Source organism: Sciurus carolinensis, chromosome 9, assembly GCF_902686445.1.
Source record: "Sciurus carolinensis chromosome 9, mSciCar1.2, whole genome shotgun sequence".
Taxonomy (NCBI): domain Eukaryota; kingdom Metazoa; phylum Chordata; class Mammalia; order Rodentia; family Sciuridae; genus Sciurus; species Sciurus carolinensis.
Window position 1 is genome coordinate 1,472,831 of NC_062221.1, and position 16,043 is coordinate 1,488,873.

A 16,043-nucleotide genomic window follows, 5' to 3' on the forward strand; every position below is an offset into this window, starting at 1 on the left:
ATTCCATCCATCAACGAGCGGATTCACTTTCTTCTCAGCAGCACATGGAACCTTCTTGAAAGTAGACCATATGTCATGCCACAAAGCAGCCCTTAGGAAATGCAAAAAAAATAGAGATACTGCCTTGTGTTCTATCAGATCATAATGGACTGAGAGTAGAAATCAATGACAAAATAAAAATAAAAAACAAAGGGGTTTCTCTTCAATCCCTCGATCCTACGTCCGTGTCATTTCTGTGGCCTGAAGGATGGTTTCCAGGAGCACAGCAAGGTGACCGACTGGGGTCACGGAAGCCGGTCTGGCCCCCAGAGGGTCACGGGCTTCCCTTTCCTTGAGGTCCTTTCCAGCTGAGAACGAGCCCCAGCCGCGGGCCCTTGCTGTGGCCGGGCATGCTGTCTCTGTTGTCTCTCGCCTTAGGTTCCACTTACTTTTTGGACACAACCTCACTTCTGGGGTACGTGAAGCCTTGGTGTGTCCACGCGTCGCCCTGCCAGAGCTGTGCAGGGGCCGGCCCTTCCCGCCACCCTCTGCGGAACCTTTTCTGTTTAGCCGTGAGTTTGACCTGAGGGGTTTCGATTTTGCAAAGCTGTGCAGCGCGTGCGTCTGGCCTCTCCCTCCTCCTCGCCTAGGAGTCGGCATGCTGGCAGTACTTCCTGTCTTCGCTGGGCGGGCTTCCTGGTCCTCCGCCGGGATGTGCCCTGTCTGTTAGGCCAGCTCCCTCCCATGGACACTTGCCCGTCTGCAGCCTCTCCCAGTGTGCGTTGGTGAGCATGCGATGCTTTGTTTGTGGAGGTGTGCCTTAGGGCAGGTCCCTCCAGGCGCCCCTGTGGTAAGGCGTAGGCGTGTAGGAAGAACATCAAATTCCTTAAAGAGAGGTGGAAGGGCCTGGTGCTCGGGGACCTCGCTCGGAGAAGCGCGGTGCTTCCTCTGCCTCCTTGTGGTCAGTGAGCTGCGGTGGGCCACTCCTGAGATTTGCGCCTTCTCCTGTGTTTGCCTAGCCACCCTCCTCCCCCCGGGTCCCCCCAGGTAGCATGTTCCAGTGATCTGTCACACCTGCTGGCTTCTGATGGTGGGGCCTCTGTTTTGATGACTGATGGCTTCAAGGAGTCCCCATGCCCACACTCTAGGGTGGCCTCTGTTGGAATGTGTCCTGTGTTTTTCTCTCGACGATATTGTGGTTGTTGGGAGAAAGACTGCAGAGGTGAAGTGATGTTCTCCTGGTGCGTCCAGGGCGTGCGCGGTCACCGTGACCCAGGGCCGAGTGTGCGCACCCCGTCAGCAGACTGAGGAGGTGTGGCACGTGTCTTAGCCCAGGCCCTTCCCACACGGCCCTCTTTGGAAGCGGGCAGGCGTGCCTGGCGTGACTCCAGGCACCCGAGGCACGTGCTGGTCACCTGCAGGAGGATTGTCTCGCGTGCCTGGCTCCTGCCTCCGTGTACTCAGGCCACCTGGGGCTCGGGGGTCTGACTTCATGCTCTGGCTCCTACCACCACAGTATTTGTGGACAGAGGTTTCTGGCGTGGCCCATGCAGCCCTCTCCAGGGGCTCAGAGTCCCTTGCCTCCCCGTCTTTGTGTGGGATCTGGAATCCTTCCTCACTTCCTGGCCCCTCACCTGGACTCCAGTCCTCATCCTGCGTTCAGCCATGGTGCCAAGGAGCCGGGTACTTTTATTGGAGAACAGTGTAGAGACCAGGAGCTTTGGCCAGGCCCTCGCCGAGAGCCAGCATGTGTGCGTGTGCTCGCTTGTGCTCAGGTCCCTGCCCGTGGTGTGTGTGTGCTCGCTTGTGCTCACGCCCAGTCCCTGGTGTGCGTGTGCTCACTTTCACGCCCCTGCCCATGAATGTCTCTACGTGTGGCACGGGTGTCTCTGGCTCCATGTGGATTCTGATGATGGCCGACGGATGGTTTCCTCATTTTATTCAACTGCTCCATGTTCCTCTGAGAATAAATACAGATGAGACCCATCACACCTTAGGGGGACCTAAGGAAGGTCTTGTGGGAAGAGGAAGTGTGGCCCCCGTCACCATGCTCAGGGGGGCCAGGGACAGCTCTTAGAATCAGGAGTAAGCTGTACCGTGTTCAGTCAGGGTACAGGGAGCGGGGCAGGAGAGTGGGAATAATGCTTTCAGAGGAGAGGAGAGGGGTTTGTGGGCAGTGGGCTGCTGTTCTCACAGTAAGTCAGAGAGAACGGTGGGCTCTTGAGGACATGTTCAAGGGCAGCTTGATAGAAACAGAAATCGGATAAGCCAGATCACAGCCCCAAATTAGTGCTGTCTGCTTTTTGTTGTTGATACTTATTCTGAAGACATCTTGTTTTATGAGAAAGACTTGGGCCATGTTCAGGGAGGGCCACGTTACCGCTGTGGTGCTCTGGCTCTTGTTATCCCTAGGTAGATGACACGACCGTGATTTTCACTAAGCCAAGTACTTGCTTAATGAGAGCACAACAAAAGTGGAGTCATCGTTCACAGTGAAAATTGGAAGACTTACTATTTTTCCTGGTAACTTTTGAGTTAATTGCACATACAACTTTCCTGATTTACAGCGCAGGGTCACTGCAGTGGTGTGTGGATGTGGCCTTTCTGGGCTTGCAGGACTGAAGCTCTGTACCTGGAGAACAAGGCTCCCCTGATCGCCACCATCCTCTGCTGATTCACAAAACGTCTGCCAGTTCTAATCAGGTTTCCTGTGCTGCTCTGTAGCCCTGTCCGCCTGGTTGTCGTCCTGTGGAGACGGACTGCAGCTTTTCCCAGATGTTACGGCCAGTTCCCTGCTGCAGTGTGGTGGTGCAGGTCTTTTTCCCCATTGGAACGGGGAGCCAGTGACCAGCCCAGGCATTGGCAGGAATGGGAGGGACGATCACGGATGGGCTTCCTGCCCGGGAGGTACAGAGTAGAAGACTCGAGGGGTGGCTCTGGTGGGGAGGTGTTTGCCTTCTCCTTGAGAGTGGGCACAGATTTTCTGGGGGTTGGGGCACCATCTCTTTTTGCCCCTTTTATGATCTTTCTGACTGTCGTCATGGCAGTTGTCAGGTGTCTTGATGCTGGGGCACCGTGCAGCTGAACTGGCCTGCTGGCCACTCTGGCCATCCTAGATCCAATCAGCTTAAGCTTATAATCATTTCAGACAAAGCGTGTCCAATCTTCCAGGTGAATTCTCTGGAATACAGTGGCTCAGGAGCCCTGTTCCACTCTTTTATTTTGGAGTCAAGGAATATGTAGACTGAATTGGATAGAAAGCATTTACGGGTCAGTGAGTGATGGGGGTGTCTTTGTGAGTGTAACACAGCTCAAGTGCAAGATTTGCTTAAGTGAAGCTACTGTGCATTAGTTCTGGGTCTCCAGAAAACCAGGGTGAGACTGGGTTCTGGGGCGGGGCTGGCCTGCCTGCCTGCCTGCCTGCCTGCCTGTATGCCTGTCTGCCTGTCTGCTGGCCTGCCTGTCTACCTGTCTGTATGCCTGTCTGCCTGTCTGTCTGTATGCCTGCCTGTCTGCCTGCTTTCCTGTCTGCCTGTCTACCTGTCTGTATGCCTGCCTGTCTGCCTGCCTGTCTGTCTGCCTGTCTGTCTGCCTGCCCCTCTGCCTGTCTGCCTGTCTGCCTGCCTGTCTGTCTGTATGCCTGCCTGCCTGTCTGCCTGTCTGCCTGCCTTCCTGTCTGCCTGCCTGTCTGTCTGCCTGCCTGCCTGTCTGCCTGCCTGTATGCCTGCCTGTCTACCTGTCTGTATGCCTGCCTGCCTGTCTGCCTGTCTGCCTGTCTGCCTGCCTGCCTGCCTGTCTGTCTGCCTGTCTGTCTGCCTGCCTGTCTGTCTGCCTGTCTGCCTGCCTGCCTGCCTTCCTGTCTGCCTGCCTGTCTGTCTGCCTGCCTGCCTGTCTGCCTGTCTGCCTGCCTGCCTGTATGCCTGCCTGTCTACCTGTCTGTCTACCTGTCTGTCTGCCTGCCTGCCCCTCTGCCTGTCTGCCTGCCTTCCTGTCTGCCTGCCTGTCTGTCTGCCTGCCTGTCTGCCTGCCTGTCTGTCTGCCTGCCTGCCTGCCTGTCTGCCTGTATGCCTGCCTGCCTGTCTGTCTGCCTGCCTGCCTGTCTGTCTGTCTGCCTGCCTGCCGGCCTGCCTGCCTGTCTGCTGATGCACAAGCATTTTGTTGTCTTAGAGCATTTTGGTCCAGAGTCAGTGTGCAAGGTCACCTGACCCTAGGAAGCCTGTTGTCTTTGCGTCCTCAGAACTGCTTGTAGCTGCCTGAAGCTTGTTCAGAAGTATCGACCTGGCAGCACCTGCGTGCAGGACCCGGGAGTAAGCACGCACTGCTTTTCCTCTTGAGACTTAAACCACAGCAAAGTGGAAGGAGCAGAGTTTCATTTTTGCCCTGCAGAGGATTGGGGGCCCCCCTCCGTGGTAGAAGCCGGGAGGGGCTGGGGAGCAGGTTCCAGCAGCTGCGATGCCCCCTGGGAGCTGTCAGGAGTGGCACAGCTGTCTGTCACCAGCGCTGCCCCTCTGCCTCTTTCCCTCGAGTCCCTGGAGGGCTTCCCCTCCTTGGAGGCCCCTCGTCTCCCACCTAGAGCATCGTCCTGTCCCTCGCGCCTGTTGGAGGGGTGCAGAGAGGTGGTTGAGTGGCAAGTCTGTTGTCTCCCCTCGTCTGGGGAGGTGGGGACCCCAGTGTGGCTTGTGAAAGGACTCCCCCTGCCGTGCTCGCTCACCGCGGCCCGGCTGTTGCTCGCAGCTGCAGAAGTCTGGAGAGTGGGTTGGAGGACCACGTGGCGACCACCTCCGTCTTTCCAGCAGGTCGCCACCTCGTGCCCTCCAGGAGGTGAGCCTCCTGTGGCAGATGTTCAGCATGGCTCCCTCGGCCAGCAGGAGGCCCCGGGATTGCGGTGTGGAGAGGGCGGGTGACTGCTGTGTTGAGCTGAAATTCTCCTAGGGGCTGAAGTAGGAGTGTGGTCGCCATGGCCTTGATTCGATGCTTGTGTGGGGCTGATAGGGACAAGGACACCTGGAGAGAAGGCCCTCTGTGTGGCAGTCAGCACATCTGTACTCCAGCGGGAGAGGAGCTGGGCACTGACTGCCCCTGTGCTGGGTGCCACCTGCAGCTTGGGAGAAGCCTCTTTGGCCTCTTGGGGCCTTGGCCTCCTGTTCTCCTTCCCTGGGCTCTCAGCGGGAGCTGTCTGTCCCACATCCTGCAGTTAGTGGCTTGCCTCCGGAGGTCCTTTTCCTGTGGGGGGTGCGGTCCCTCCTTCCCCAGCCCTAGTGTCGGTCACTTCCTGGGTGGAGCCAGCGCCCTTCTTCACAGTGGGTTCCACCGTCGCCATTGCTGCAGACAGGTTCTCTCGCCTGCCCCGCCTGCCCCAGGCTTCACGGAGGATCGACCACTCCCTCCACACCGCGGTGCCTCTGCAGACTTCCCTGGTGCTCCTCCTGTCTTCCTCTGGCCTTGGCCAAGTGGTCCTCCTTGACCAGGGCTCTTCCTCCTCTTCTGCAGCCTCCTCCCTGCCCTGCCCGTAAGTTGTGCCTGGTTTCTCCTGGGCACTGCCTCTGTGCCAGCCACGTGTCAGGATAACCCTGTAGGCCAAGGGATGCACAAGCCCTCTTTAGGGACAAGTAAGGAGGCATCTGGGCGCTGAGTGACTTGCCCATGGCCTCAGCGCCACCAGGGACTGGAGCCAGGAAGGAGTTGGCTGGTGCCTTTCGTCGGCTTCCGTGAGCTAACACACGCCCCCGGCCCGAGGGCCTGGAGCCCGGGAGTGCTCACAACACCTGCACTCTGCACAGCACCCGCCCGCCTGTCCCCACTGTCTGCTAGGTGGGTGGACACTTCTGTCCTCACCATGTGCATCCCACATGGGGCAATGTCACCACATCCCTGTCTTCACCTGCCTGGCCCTGTGCATCCACCTGCCTTTGACTTATTTTCACTGAGTATCTCCAATTTTTAAAAATCCAGTGTGTTCACTGAAAAAGGCTGGTGGAGTGTTCATGTCAGCGTCCTGTTTGTGATACGTTACGAGGTGCTACCTTTTGGGAAAGCTAGGTGAGGGGCTGGCATGTCCCCTCTCTTACGACCACATGGGGATCTACAAGGATATCAAATCAGAGGTCTCATTAAAACGGTTGGCCGAACAGGCTGACTCCCCCTACCGCGCTTGCACTGGGTGCCCCTGAGGTCTGCTCAGCCTCCGGTGGAGACCGCCCTAGGGCCGCCTTTGTCCCGAGGGCATTGTCCTCCCTCACCTCCCTCCTCCTGCCCCTCCTCCCCTCCCACTGGACAGCACGTTCGCTTCTGGAGCTTCCTGAGAGTCTGGATCTGCATGCCTGGGCTTGCTGTTGCTCTGCTCAGAACCCTTCGGTGGCACTGAATTGTCTTGATGAAAGACCATCTTCCATAGTTTTGTTCCTGCCCGGGTCAGCGTCCTGGGGCTGCTGGTCAGAGTGTAGGTTTCTGGACAGGGAGTTGAAGTCCTTTGGCGCTGGGTGTCTCTCCAGTGCCCTCTAGTGGCCGTCGGTGCAGTGTCTGAGGACCGCTGGCCTCTGGCGACACTCCCTGGGCTTTCCTTCTGTCTGCGTTGCCTGGGAGGCCAAGCTGCTCCTCCCGCTGCCCGCCCCCTGTTTGGGAAGCAGCTCGGATGCTCCTGCCCCCAGCCCCGCCCTGAGCCAGCGCAGTGCTCTGTGCGGCCCGTCCCGTCTGGTCTCAGCTCTCAGGCCTCCCTGTAACCCGCACCGCAGCAGAGCGCACGCCCACGGCTTCCACCTGCCCGTCTGGTGTTGGTCTAGTCCTGCGCGTTCTTCTCCGTCCCTCAGCAGCGGGACTTGGCACGCCGTGCCTTGCGCTCTCTTTGTCCAATAAATAAAACCTGTTAAAAACGGCACTGCAGAGTCGTGCACCAGACAGGCGCTCGGCCCTGGCGGCTGAGCGCCGGCGACACACGGGTGTCTGTCTGAGGGGAGCAGCGTCAAAGCCTACCCAGCGGCTGTGTCTGTCACTCTGAGGCATCCCTGGCACCCGCAGCCCACCCCTCCCCACCCTCCCTCCCCTCATTTCCTGCTGTCCAGCCAGAGGACCAGATTAGCCACTGGACATTCAGCAGACACAGCTGTCTGGCCGGCGGCCTGGCTGTTCGTCCCCTTCATACTGGGGCAGCGGTTTCCATGGGACCATTCTCATCGGCTGCCAGTCAGCAAGCTGGCTCCGCCTCCCTCCCAGCCAACAGCGACTGAGTAGGGAATTTCGGGGCCCCTGACTCTCTCTGGGGCACCTCTGAATATAACGGCTTCACCGAGGTAAAGCGTGCCAGGTCACTCCGCTTAAAGTGCAGAGCATTTCAGAAGTGATGCTCGCAGAGTGGCGAGGCCACCGGGCGCTGTGTCGGGACGCCGCACCCTGACCACCGACGCGCTGCGTCGGGACGCCGCACCCTGACCACCGACGCGCTGCGTCGGGACGCCGCACTCTGTGAAGGACGCGCTGCGTCGGGACGCCACACCCTGACCACCGACGCGCTGCGTCGGGACGCCGCACTCTGTGAAGGACGCGCTGCGTCGGGACGCCGCACCCTGACCACCGACGCGCTGCGTCAGGACGCCGCACTCTGAAGGACGCCAGCGCGCTCAGCAGCGCGGGCCACTTTCCCGGCCTGTGGACCGGCCTGCTGGGGCGTTGCGGTCAGCGCCTTTCCCTGCAGCCTCGTCTGCTCTCGTGTGGTTTCGGGTGCGTCCGCGTGGCGGCCTGAGTCACTGGTGCCCTCCGCTGGGTGGGGTTCTCTGGTGAGCGCACCCTGCCTGCCCTCGGCAGAGGGGCGCGGGCGTCGTTCGCGCTGCCTGCCTCCCAGGCCGCGGTGGTCCGGGCACGTTTGCATCGGCTGTGTCGCCCTGGCTGGGGCACCGGTGACGTGGAGCCTGCGTGTGAGTGGTCACGTTCCCAGTGAGGAGCGAGGGTGCCCTTCCTCCCCGGCCAGTTGTGGCAGGTCAGTCGCGGCCTCTGTGGTTTTGGCTTGCGTTTCCCCGTGGCCGATGACACCGAGCATCTTTGGGGTGTGCTTGTTGGCATTTATCTCTTTGCAGAAGTGTGTGTTCTGATTCCTCGCCCAGTTTAAAACTAGGCTGTTTGCCTCTTCATTGTGGAGTTGTGATAGATCATCGGTGTTCTCCGTCCAAGCCCTTTTTCAAATACAAGGTTTTCCAGTGTTTCTTCTGATTCGTTTGTGTCCCCCCCACCACTGTGCCCATGGTCGTCTTTCACCAGCAACCCATTCCAGCGACAGAAAGCGTGATAAATGGTGTGACATCTTTCAGCCTTTCTTGCTGAATGTTTGGAGTGGAGCATGCAGCAGCTCACATGCGCCAAGGTTGATTTTCTTTTTTTTCTCCCCATTTTGTCTGCACCAGAGTCAGGCTGATTAGATGTTCTCCGTCCCGAGTCTTGGAGGACCTCTTACTGTAGCTGTCTAGCCTAGGGGACAGTTTCCAAGGAAGTGGGTTTCTCAGAGGACGAGCCATCGGCGCCGCGTCCGGTGAGGACCTCACAGGTGCTCCTCGGTCCCGGCAGAATCAGAGTTTGAAAATAATCTCTTGCCTCCATTTCACGTAGCGCGTTCCCACGGGCTTTGACACAGGAAGACTGTAGCCAGGAAGATGAGTGTCCACAAAACTAAAGGGTGTGTCTGTGTGTACACACACATTACAAGGGAGTTTATTAAAAAAGAATGGAAAGTACGGTATTCACCGAGACCTTTCTTGGCACTTGTTCGCTGGTGCTTGTATCTAACTGTGACACAGAGTACTGGGGAATTCAGCGCTCTCCCTGTGGTGGTGTTTGATGTGTGCGGTGATCAGTTTAAACCATGAAGGAGGAAGTTTGTATTGAGAAATGAAAGGCAGATAGTTGGGAAGGAGCTTGATCTGGTCTTTGTCTTGGTGGGACAGCGAGGTGTCCGATAGACGTCCTGACTTTTCTGCGTAAGGCGTGTTTTCCCAGGGATGATGAGAAGTGGGAATTCTAACACCAGAGGAGGAAGAGACCCCACCAGGCGGGGAGTGCTGTTCAGTGGGCTCAGGTGAACCTACCTGGGAGTGCAGGTGATGCTGGAAGTGCTTGCACGGGGCGGGCTGAGTGAGTGAGGGTAGGTGGACGGTGTGCAGGGAGGTTTTAACTCCTGGCTGGAGATTCCTCCGCTAAGGGTGTGAGCCCTTGGAGGTGCTGAGCTGTGAACTCACACTGATGGATTCCTCGGTGCCTGGGGCCCTGGGTGTCGCACTGTCTGCGGGCAGCTGATGGGCGGAGCAGAGGCAGGCTGTCCGTGGCAGCCCTGCCTGTCGGCAGCCAGGTCTCACTTCTCTTTTCTTTCTCCAAACATTGCATCTTGACAGTGATGCCGACAGCTGCTGCTTATTGTCCCTCTCTGCTTTGTGTGCTGTGTGCTTAGTGACTCACCCTTACAGTAGCGCCGAGGGGTGCAAATTATGAATCCGGGTTTGGCCGAGAGGAAATGGCGACTCAGCAGAGGTCCGCTGCCTCGCTCCAGGTCGAACGCCAGTGAGTGGTGGAGCTGGGATCTGGGCCCAGAGCATCCTGATTTGGAGCCTGTTGTCTCAGCTGCCGAACGCTGTTCTGTGTGCTCCCTAGACGGCGTCCCTGTGGCGGGCACCTCTGCGCACCTCGCTGCCTTGGCAAAAGTGCTCTGGGTCTGCTTCAGGAGGCGGCCCCTCCTGCGCCCCGCCCCAGGCCTCCCTGACACCCCTGCAGGTTCTGGAGGTTGGGAAGGAGCCTCCGGGACCTGGCAGGCCTCTGCACTCCCCACGGCCTTTGTGGGGGAGTGTGCTTTTGCCTCTGGGGTCTCTTGTTGTGTGCACCCTGCGTGGTCCGGAGCTCTGAGGCACCCCAGGTTCTTAGGAGGCATCGACAGGAAGGGGCTGTGCTCTGGGCTCTCAGGGTGTCGGACAGCTTCAGGAAGAAGACCCCCAGCCCCACTCCCAGCAGCATCCCTGTTCACGAACGCTCAGTAACCCGCCTCCTGGAACTTGGATTCTTCTAATCAGCAGCGACCTACGGATGGGGCCAAGGCTTCTGAGCTGTCTGAATCTAGGACGGCCCTGTTCGGCAGCCTTCTTGGTGTTCTTTCCCTGTGGGCCTTTCTTTCCCTCCCCACATCTTCCCTGCGATCTTCATCTTTTCCTGTTTTCTTCTTGTCCCTGAGGCCGTGTCCCTGCTGTAGGCCAGTTGCAGGCAGTGTTCTTGCTGAAAGCCTCCTGGCTGCGGCGTGATTGTGTGAACCAGTCATCCCTGTGACTCAGGAGGCTGAGGCAGGAGGATTGCAGGTTCAAGGCCAACCTGGGCAACTTGGTGAGACCCTGTCTCAAATAGAAAGTAAACTGGTCTGGGATGTAACTCAGTGGCAGAGTGCCTTTGGGTTTAATCCCCAGGACCCCAAAAGAAAAAAAAGGCATCTGCTGCAATTGTGTCACACCTTCAAGGCTGATGACCCTGCCCAAGTTCAGAGCAGGCCCGCGTGGCCGCTGGCCCCATGGCCCCTTCATGGCACTGTGTGGCTGTCCACAGGACAGGGTATGCAGTGCAGACGGCCACCTGTTGGCTTCAGTTGCTAATGGCAATCCTGGGTGCAGTCTGGGTTTTTATTTAATCACCACATCTTATGGCCGAAGCCTCTAAATCGATGTGGTTGATGTGATGATTTAATGCTGGTTAGTTATAGTTAAGGCACATACTGGGAGGGCCACATTCATGAATCCCATTGTAGAAGAGTGTATTCAGCCATTTTTTAAAGAGAGGACATGCAAATGTTTGTGAAAACATCCAAGGGCACACGAAGGAGAAAACATGGAAGGATACCCTTGTCCTCTGCATCTGCGGGTTTCCAGTCTACAGATCAAGCCAACCATGTGTGGAAAGCAGAAGCCTGTTGTTCCCGTGCTGAAAACGCAAACCGTTTTCCTGGTCATTGTTCCTGAAGGGCACGGTGCAGCAGCAACCTCCGTAACATTTACGCCATGTCGGGTGTTAGGAATAATTTTGAGATGACTTAACATATGCTGAGGTTTTATGCAAACGCCACACCTTTCTACAAAAGGGACTGAGCGTCATGGATTTTGGTCATGGGTGTGTGTGGGGTCCTAGAACCAGTTCCTGTGGACACCAAGGGACAACTCTGTGACTCTGTGTGTCTGCAGGTTTTGTAGAGTAGACACACATTCCTCCTGTGCTTCAGACACCCTGATAGGAAGGTGCCCCAGGTGAAGTGGCGTCTGTGAGCGAGTGTGCGTCCTTGGCCTGAGGCCGAGCGGCTGGACCCTGCTGGGGGTGGAGAACAGAGCCACGCTGCCCGCCAGCAGAGGCTGGGCTGTGTGCCCTCGTCATTGAACTCTCCTCCTGATGACTGGCCTAGTGTGGACACACGAGTGTCACGACACGGCTGCTCATGTTGGGGCAGAAGACGACGGTGGTGTAGGTAGTTGGATGCTTTGTTTTCAGTGGGGTGATCAGTTTGAAAGATGGCATCTGCAATCAGTGGTGCTTTCTGAAACACTGGAACTCGGAACAGAATGTCTAGTTCGATTGTTGGCTCATTGCTGGAGTCTAACAGCCTCCGTATGCATTTACATCTCGATTTTAAAGAAGACACAATTAGAACAAGACTCAACAGAGTCATCCCTGGGTACTGTTGTCCAGTATTTTAGCAGTACTCACCAAGTAAGAGCAGAGTGCTCAGGTACTGACCGAGGTTTGATTTTTGCTCTTGACTTCTGTCCAGGGAAGGAGGGTGGGAGGAAGACAGCATTGCATGGTGTGTTCATGTCACACGGCTTCTTCTGAAGTGCTGTTTCGCTAATCCTAGGGGAGATGTGGCCACAAGCATTTCATGTTTATCCACAGCATGGCCTGGAGATGGTGCCACATCCCTCGAGGTTGCCCAGGGCAATACACTGATTCAATTTGTGCCCCGTGGCGGACATTCTTGAATGATCTTAGCCATGTATTTTTTTTTGGTGCTGGAGATCGAACCCAGGGCCTTGTGCTTACAAGGCAAGCACTCTACCAACTGAGCTATCTCCCCAGCCCCGCCATGTATTTTTCTGATGCTACTTTTTCCGCATCCTCTTCGGCGTCCGATACTCCCTTGGTCCTCACTGCATCCGACTCCACTCTTGCCGAGTGCGGAGGCACGGTGCTGGTGAGGAGCGTGGAGTGATTGCAGGTCTGATGCTGCCCAGGCAGCCACACCCGCATCCAGAGCACACCCCGTGGGCAGTGCAGGTGGGAAAGCTTTGCTGGCCCACCTCTCCTGGCAGGGGTGGGTCCTCTCACAGACTGGCAAAAAGTCGGAGCGCGTCTTAATTAGGCGTGTTTGAAATCCAACTTGGACCCTGAAAAGCTGAACCCCAAGCGAGCTACCTTTTGAGGTTTTGCCTTCTTCTGAAGACGTGAGGCTTTCGGAATGCCTCCTCGGCTGTTTCTTGCTTTGCACTGGTATTTTTGTCTTGCAAACTGTCGCAGCACAGAGGACTGCCAGGTGGGTCACGATCAGATGTGGATGTCTCTTCTCCTGGACCAGGGGTCACAGAAACTCAGGAGGTCTGGTTTCTCCTGCTGAGAGCTGGCCAGGCTCACTGGCTGCTGCAGGCAGGCACCTGACACCAGCATGCACGACTCTGGGCTCTGGACAGTGCTGGCCCAGGCGGAAACCTTTTTTATGTTATATATGATTGTTTGTTTATTCCAACATGGGATTGAATCCAGGGGCACTCCACCACTGAGGTGCACCCCAGCCTTTTTATCTCCTTTTTGAGGCAGGGTCTTAACTGTGTTGCCCAGGCTAGCCTCCAACTTTCGATCCTCCCGCCTCAGCTGCCTTGAGTTACTGGGATTAACAGGTGTGCGCCACTGCACCCCGCAGTCAATTTTGGATTTATAAATACACTCTCAAGATAAAGGAAGAGAAAGAGTATGATTCTTAAATCATCGTGTCTAGAATTCAGAATATATCTTTTTTTAAATGCAGAGTGGACACAGATATCTACCCGGTACCTTCGAGAACAGCTGGCCAAGATTTCCGACTTTTACCACATGGCGTCCAACGCGAGTGATGGCCCGGTCCCCGTGCCCCCAGAGGTGGAGCAGGCCATGAGACAGTGGGAGTACAATGAGAAGCTGGCGTTTCACATGTTCCAGGTAGTTCCTCCCAGGCATGCGGGGCTGTGTGGCGTGCTTTTAAAACGAGCCAGTTCTGTGCGCAGATGTGCATTGCCTGACGAGGGTGCAGGCCTGGGTGGCACAGCCTGCAGCCTGCCAAGGCTGTGCTGCGTGCCTGATGTGTGTGTGGTCTGTCCACGACTCTGCGACTGTAGTTATGTCCTGTGTGGGTTCATTGTGTCTTTTTATGAACCCATGCATTCTGAGAAAGAAATCCGACAGCTCCCACGTCCATTATATTTTCCCTGGTACAATGGCCTCTTCTGCATGTTCTTCTCCAGCCTTCTGGGATGTCAGCTTTTTAAGGCTATTAATTACTTTGTAATTGTGCTTTTAAATATAGTCTTTGTAAGCATCTCATTTTGTCAAGTTGGATACTTGTTCACGCACAGCTCCGTGCCGATGCCTCCTGTCTCCTGACAGGTCTCCTTCAGAGCTGAGTTATTCCAGTTATTCCAGAGAAGGTCTGTCTTCATTCGGTTCAGTGGCAGTTGGAAACACACTCAGTCCAGGGCAGGAGCTAGGCTCTTCCCGACCGACCAGATGGGGCACCAGGGGCCATTCGCCTCTTCCTGGCAAGGTGGCAGGAGACGGGTGCTTGGCTGAGCCTGAAGCCACATCATGAGCACAGACTTTGAGTACCTGCGGTGTTAGTCTGAGGAAGGGGTGTGCGTTTTCTACGTTTTCCTCTTAGAACCTTTATTATAATATTCAGGTGATACATGACTTCCCAAGAGCTCAAACCAGGAAAACACACAGTCCTCAAGTGAAGCCACATTGCCAGTTTTTAAATCAGTGAAAGCAACCCTCAGGAACTGATTCTACTTGTCCTAGGGCTATGCCAGTCAGCGCCTACCCTGAGCTTTTGTGAGCTTTTCTGAGCTGAGAATTGAGTCTGCATCTTGGAACAAACATCTGTTAGCATGTTTAATATTTTTGGAAAGATTATTTTACATGGTAGGAACACTGAAATCAGTAACTCTTCTATAGAAAACAATTAGGTCATATAGTGGTGAACGTGATTGAAACATTAATGTCAACATTAAAAAGCTTGTTATATTTTAATTTGCCATATTTTGAAATGTGCAGCACACCCTAGTACTGATCTGCACGCAGGCACGTGCAGACACCTGGCGTGGAGAGGGGTGAAGGCGTGGGAGGAGGGACGGGGCATCCATAAAAGCTCCTTTTTATTAATTGTTTTGAGCATTGTTCACCATTTCTTGTACCTTATTACAAAATTCCATTTTTATTCATTTAAAAATATGTACATATTTAAATAGACAAATACTTTGTCCTGATTAAAATTTGTTTTACTGGTCTGAACTTTTAAAATCTTTTCATGATGACCCTTTTAACCATTTTTGACTCACTCTCAGTATCTTTAAAATCAGAAGTTAACAATACCTTGGTGTATGTCTAATAAGGTGTCACTGTAATTGATAATTGATTAGTATTACATTCCCACACAAATCCTGCTGACTGCTCTGGTGGCTCTGGTGGGGCATACATTGTACTAGGGGAAGAGCAGGAAATAACTGCCAGGTTATTTCCAGAATGCCTTGAAAGTGTGTGTGTGTGTGTGTGTTTTCCAGAAAATAGGTCATTTTGTTTTTATTTAGAAGGTTCTTTAACTCTGCAAATCATAATACAAAGCTAGCATGTGGTGTCACATACATGTCTAGAGTGTCGTGAAAGCACACTTGTGTGCATGTGCACTTGAAGGCTTCTGGGTCAGGTCAAGATCAGTGGTCCTGCTGGCATGGAGCAGTGCCCAGCATGCACCCGACCCTGGGCTCCATCCCTCGCATCACAGATGAGTTCCGGGGACGTGGTCTCAGCAGGAGCTATGTCAGCCTGGCCCTTGCGGAGTTGCTGGTGTAATTGTGTTGGACTGCGTGTACATCTTTGTGCATTTCCTCCATTTATCCATATGGTGTGGTGAAGGGCTTGGGGTCTGGAGGGGTTTCCCGGCTTCCCTGGAGGTGGGGTGTGAGCACGCGCTGCGGCTGCTCTCCTGGGCTGCGGCTGGAACCCAGGGTCCCCCCCACCAAGTCAGCCAGCACTCGGGGGCACTCGGCCCCTGAGCGGCACCCCCGCCTGGGGCTCTGCTTCCTTCCACCTGTCACTGTCCATCAAGTTTCCTTCCCTGAAATCTCACCGTGGCCTTGATGTGCCCTGTGAGTGCCTTTGAACGTCCTTTCTTCTGGGAATTAATTTTTCTGACTTAGAATTTATCAGGATACCAAAATACGGAAAAACCCAAGACCAGGCTTATTAAAAACTAGTTCTTCATGGGTCATAATTTGGACTGTGGCCAGTGAGACCGTGTCACTGTAACAGTGAAAGAGTAACCTTAGAGGCTTAATGGCACCCATTAAGCATGTAGCTGGCGTCTCTCTGACGTCATCGGTGTGACTGTCCTTTGCTCATTTAAGGAAGGAATGCTGGAGAAGCACGAATATCTGACGTGGATCCTGGACGTCTTGGAGAAGGTCAGACCCATGGACGATGACCTGCTCAAGCTGCTCTTGCCGCTGACGCTGCAGGTACACGTGGGCACTCGGGCAGTGAGAGGTGGAGGGCCCAGTTCCCTTCGGAAGTGGAAGGACAGACCTGTCCCCTGGCATGTGATTTGAGAAGAGGCTTTTACGTTTTTTAAAGATTTTATACATCATTTTATTTATTTTTAACTTTAATTCTTAAATTGTTTTTAGTGACTCATGACAGTGGAGTTCATTTGATGCGATTTTACAGGCATGGAGGATACCTCGTTCTGATTGGGCCACGTTCTTGTGGATGGGCCCGGAGGTGGGATGCCCTGGGGCGTGGTCTCATGTGTATGTGGGAGTAGC

At 55.2% G+C, this 16,043-nt stretch overlaps 1 protein-coding gene across 6 annotated transcripts in view; it reads left to right on the forward strand.

The window, feature by feature from the left end:
• Positions 1-16,043, forward strand: part of Med12l (mediator complex subunit 12L) — a 257,146-nt gene that overhangs the window by 40,113 nt on the left and 200,990 nt on the right. For all 6 annotated transcript variants that reach the window (XM_047563897.1, XM_047563898.1, XM_047563899.1 and 3 more), the window contains exons 6-7: positions 12,998-13,167; positions 15,627-15,737. In XM_047563897.1, coding sequence (XP_047419853.1) covers positions 12,998-13,167; positions 15,627-15,737 — 281 coding nt within the window. The remainder of the gene's footprint in view (positions 1-12,997; positions 13,168-15,626; positions 15,738-16,043) is intronic.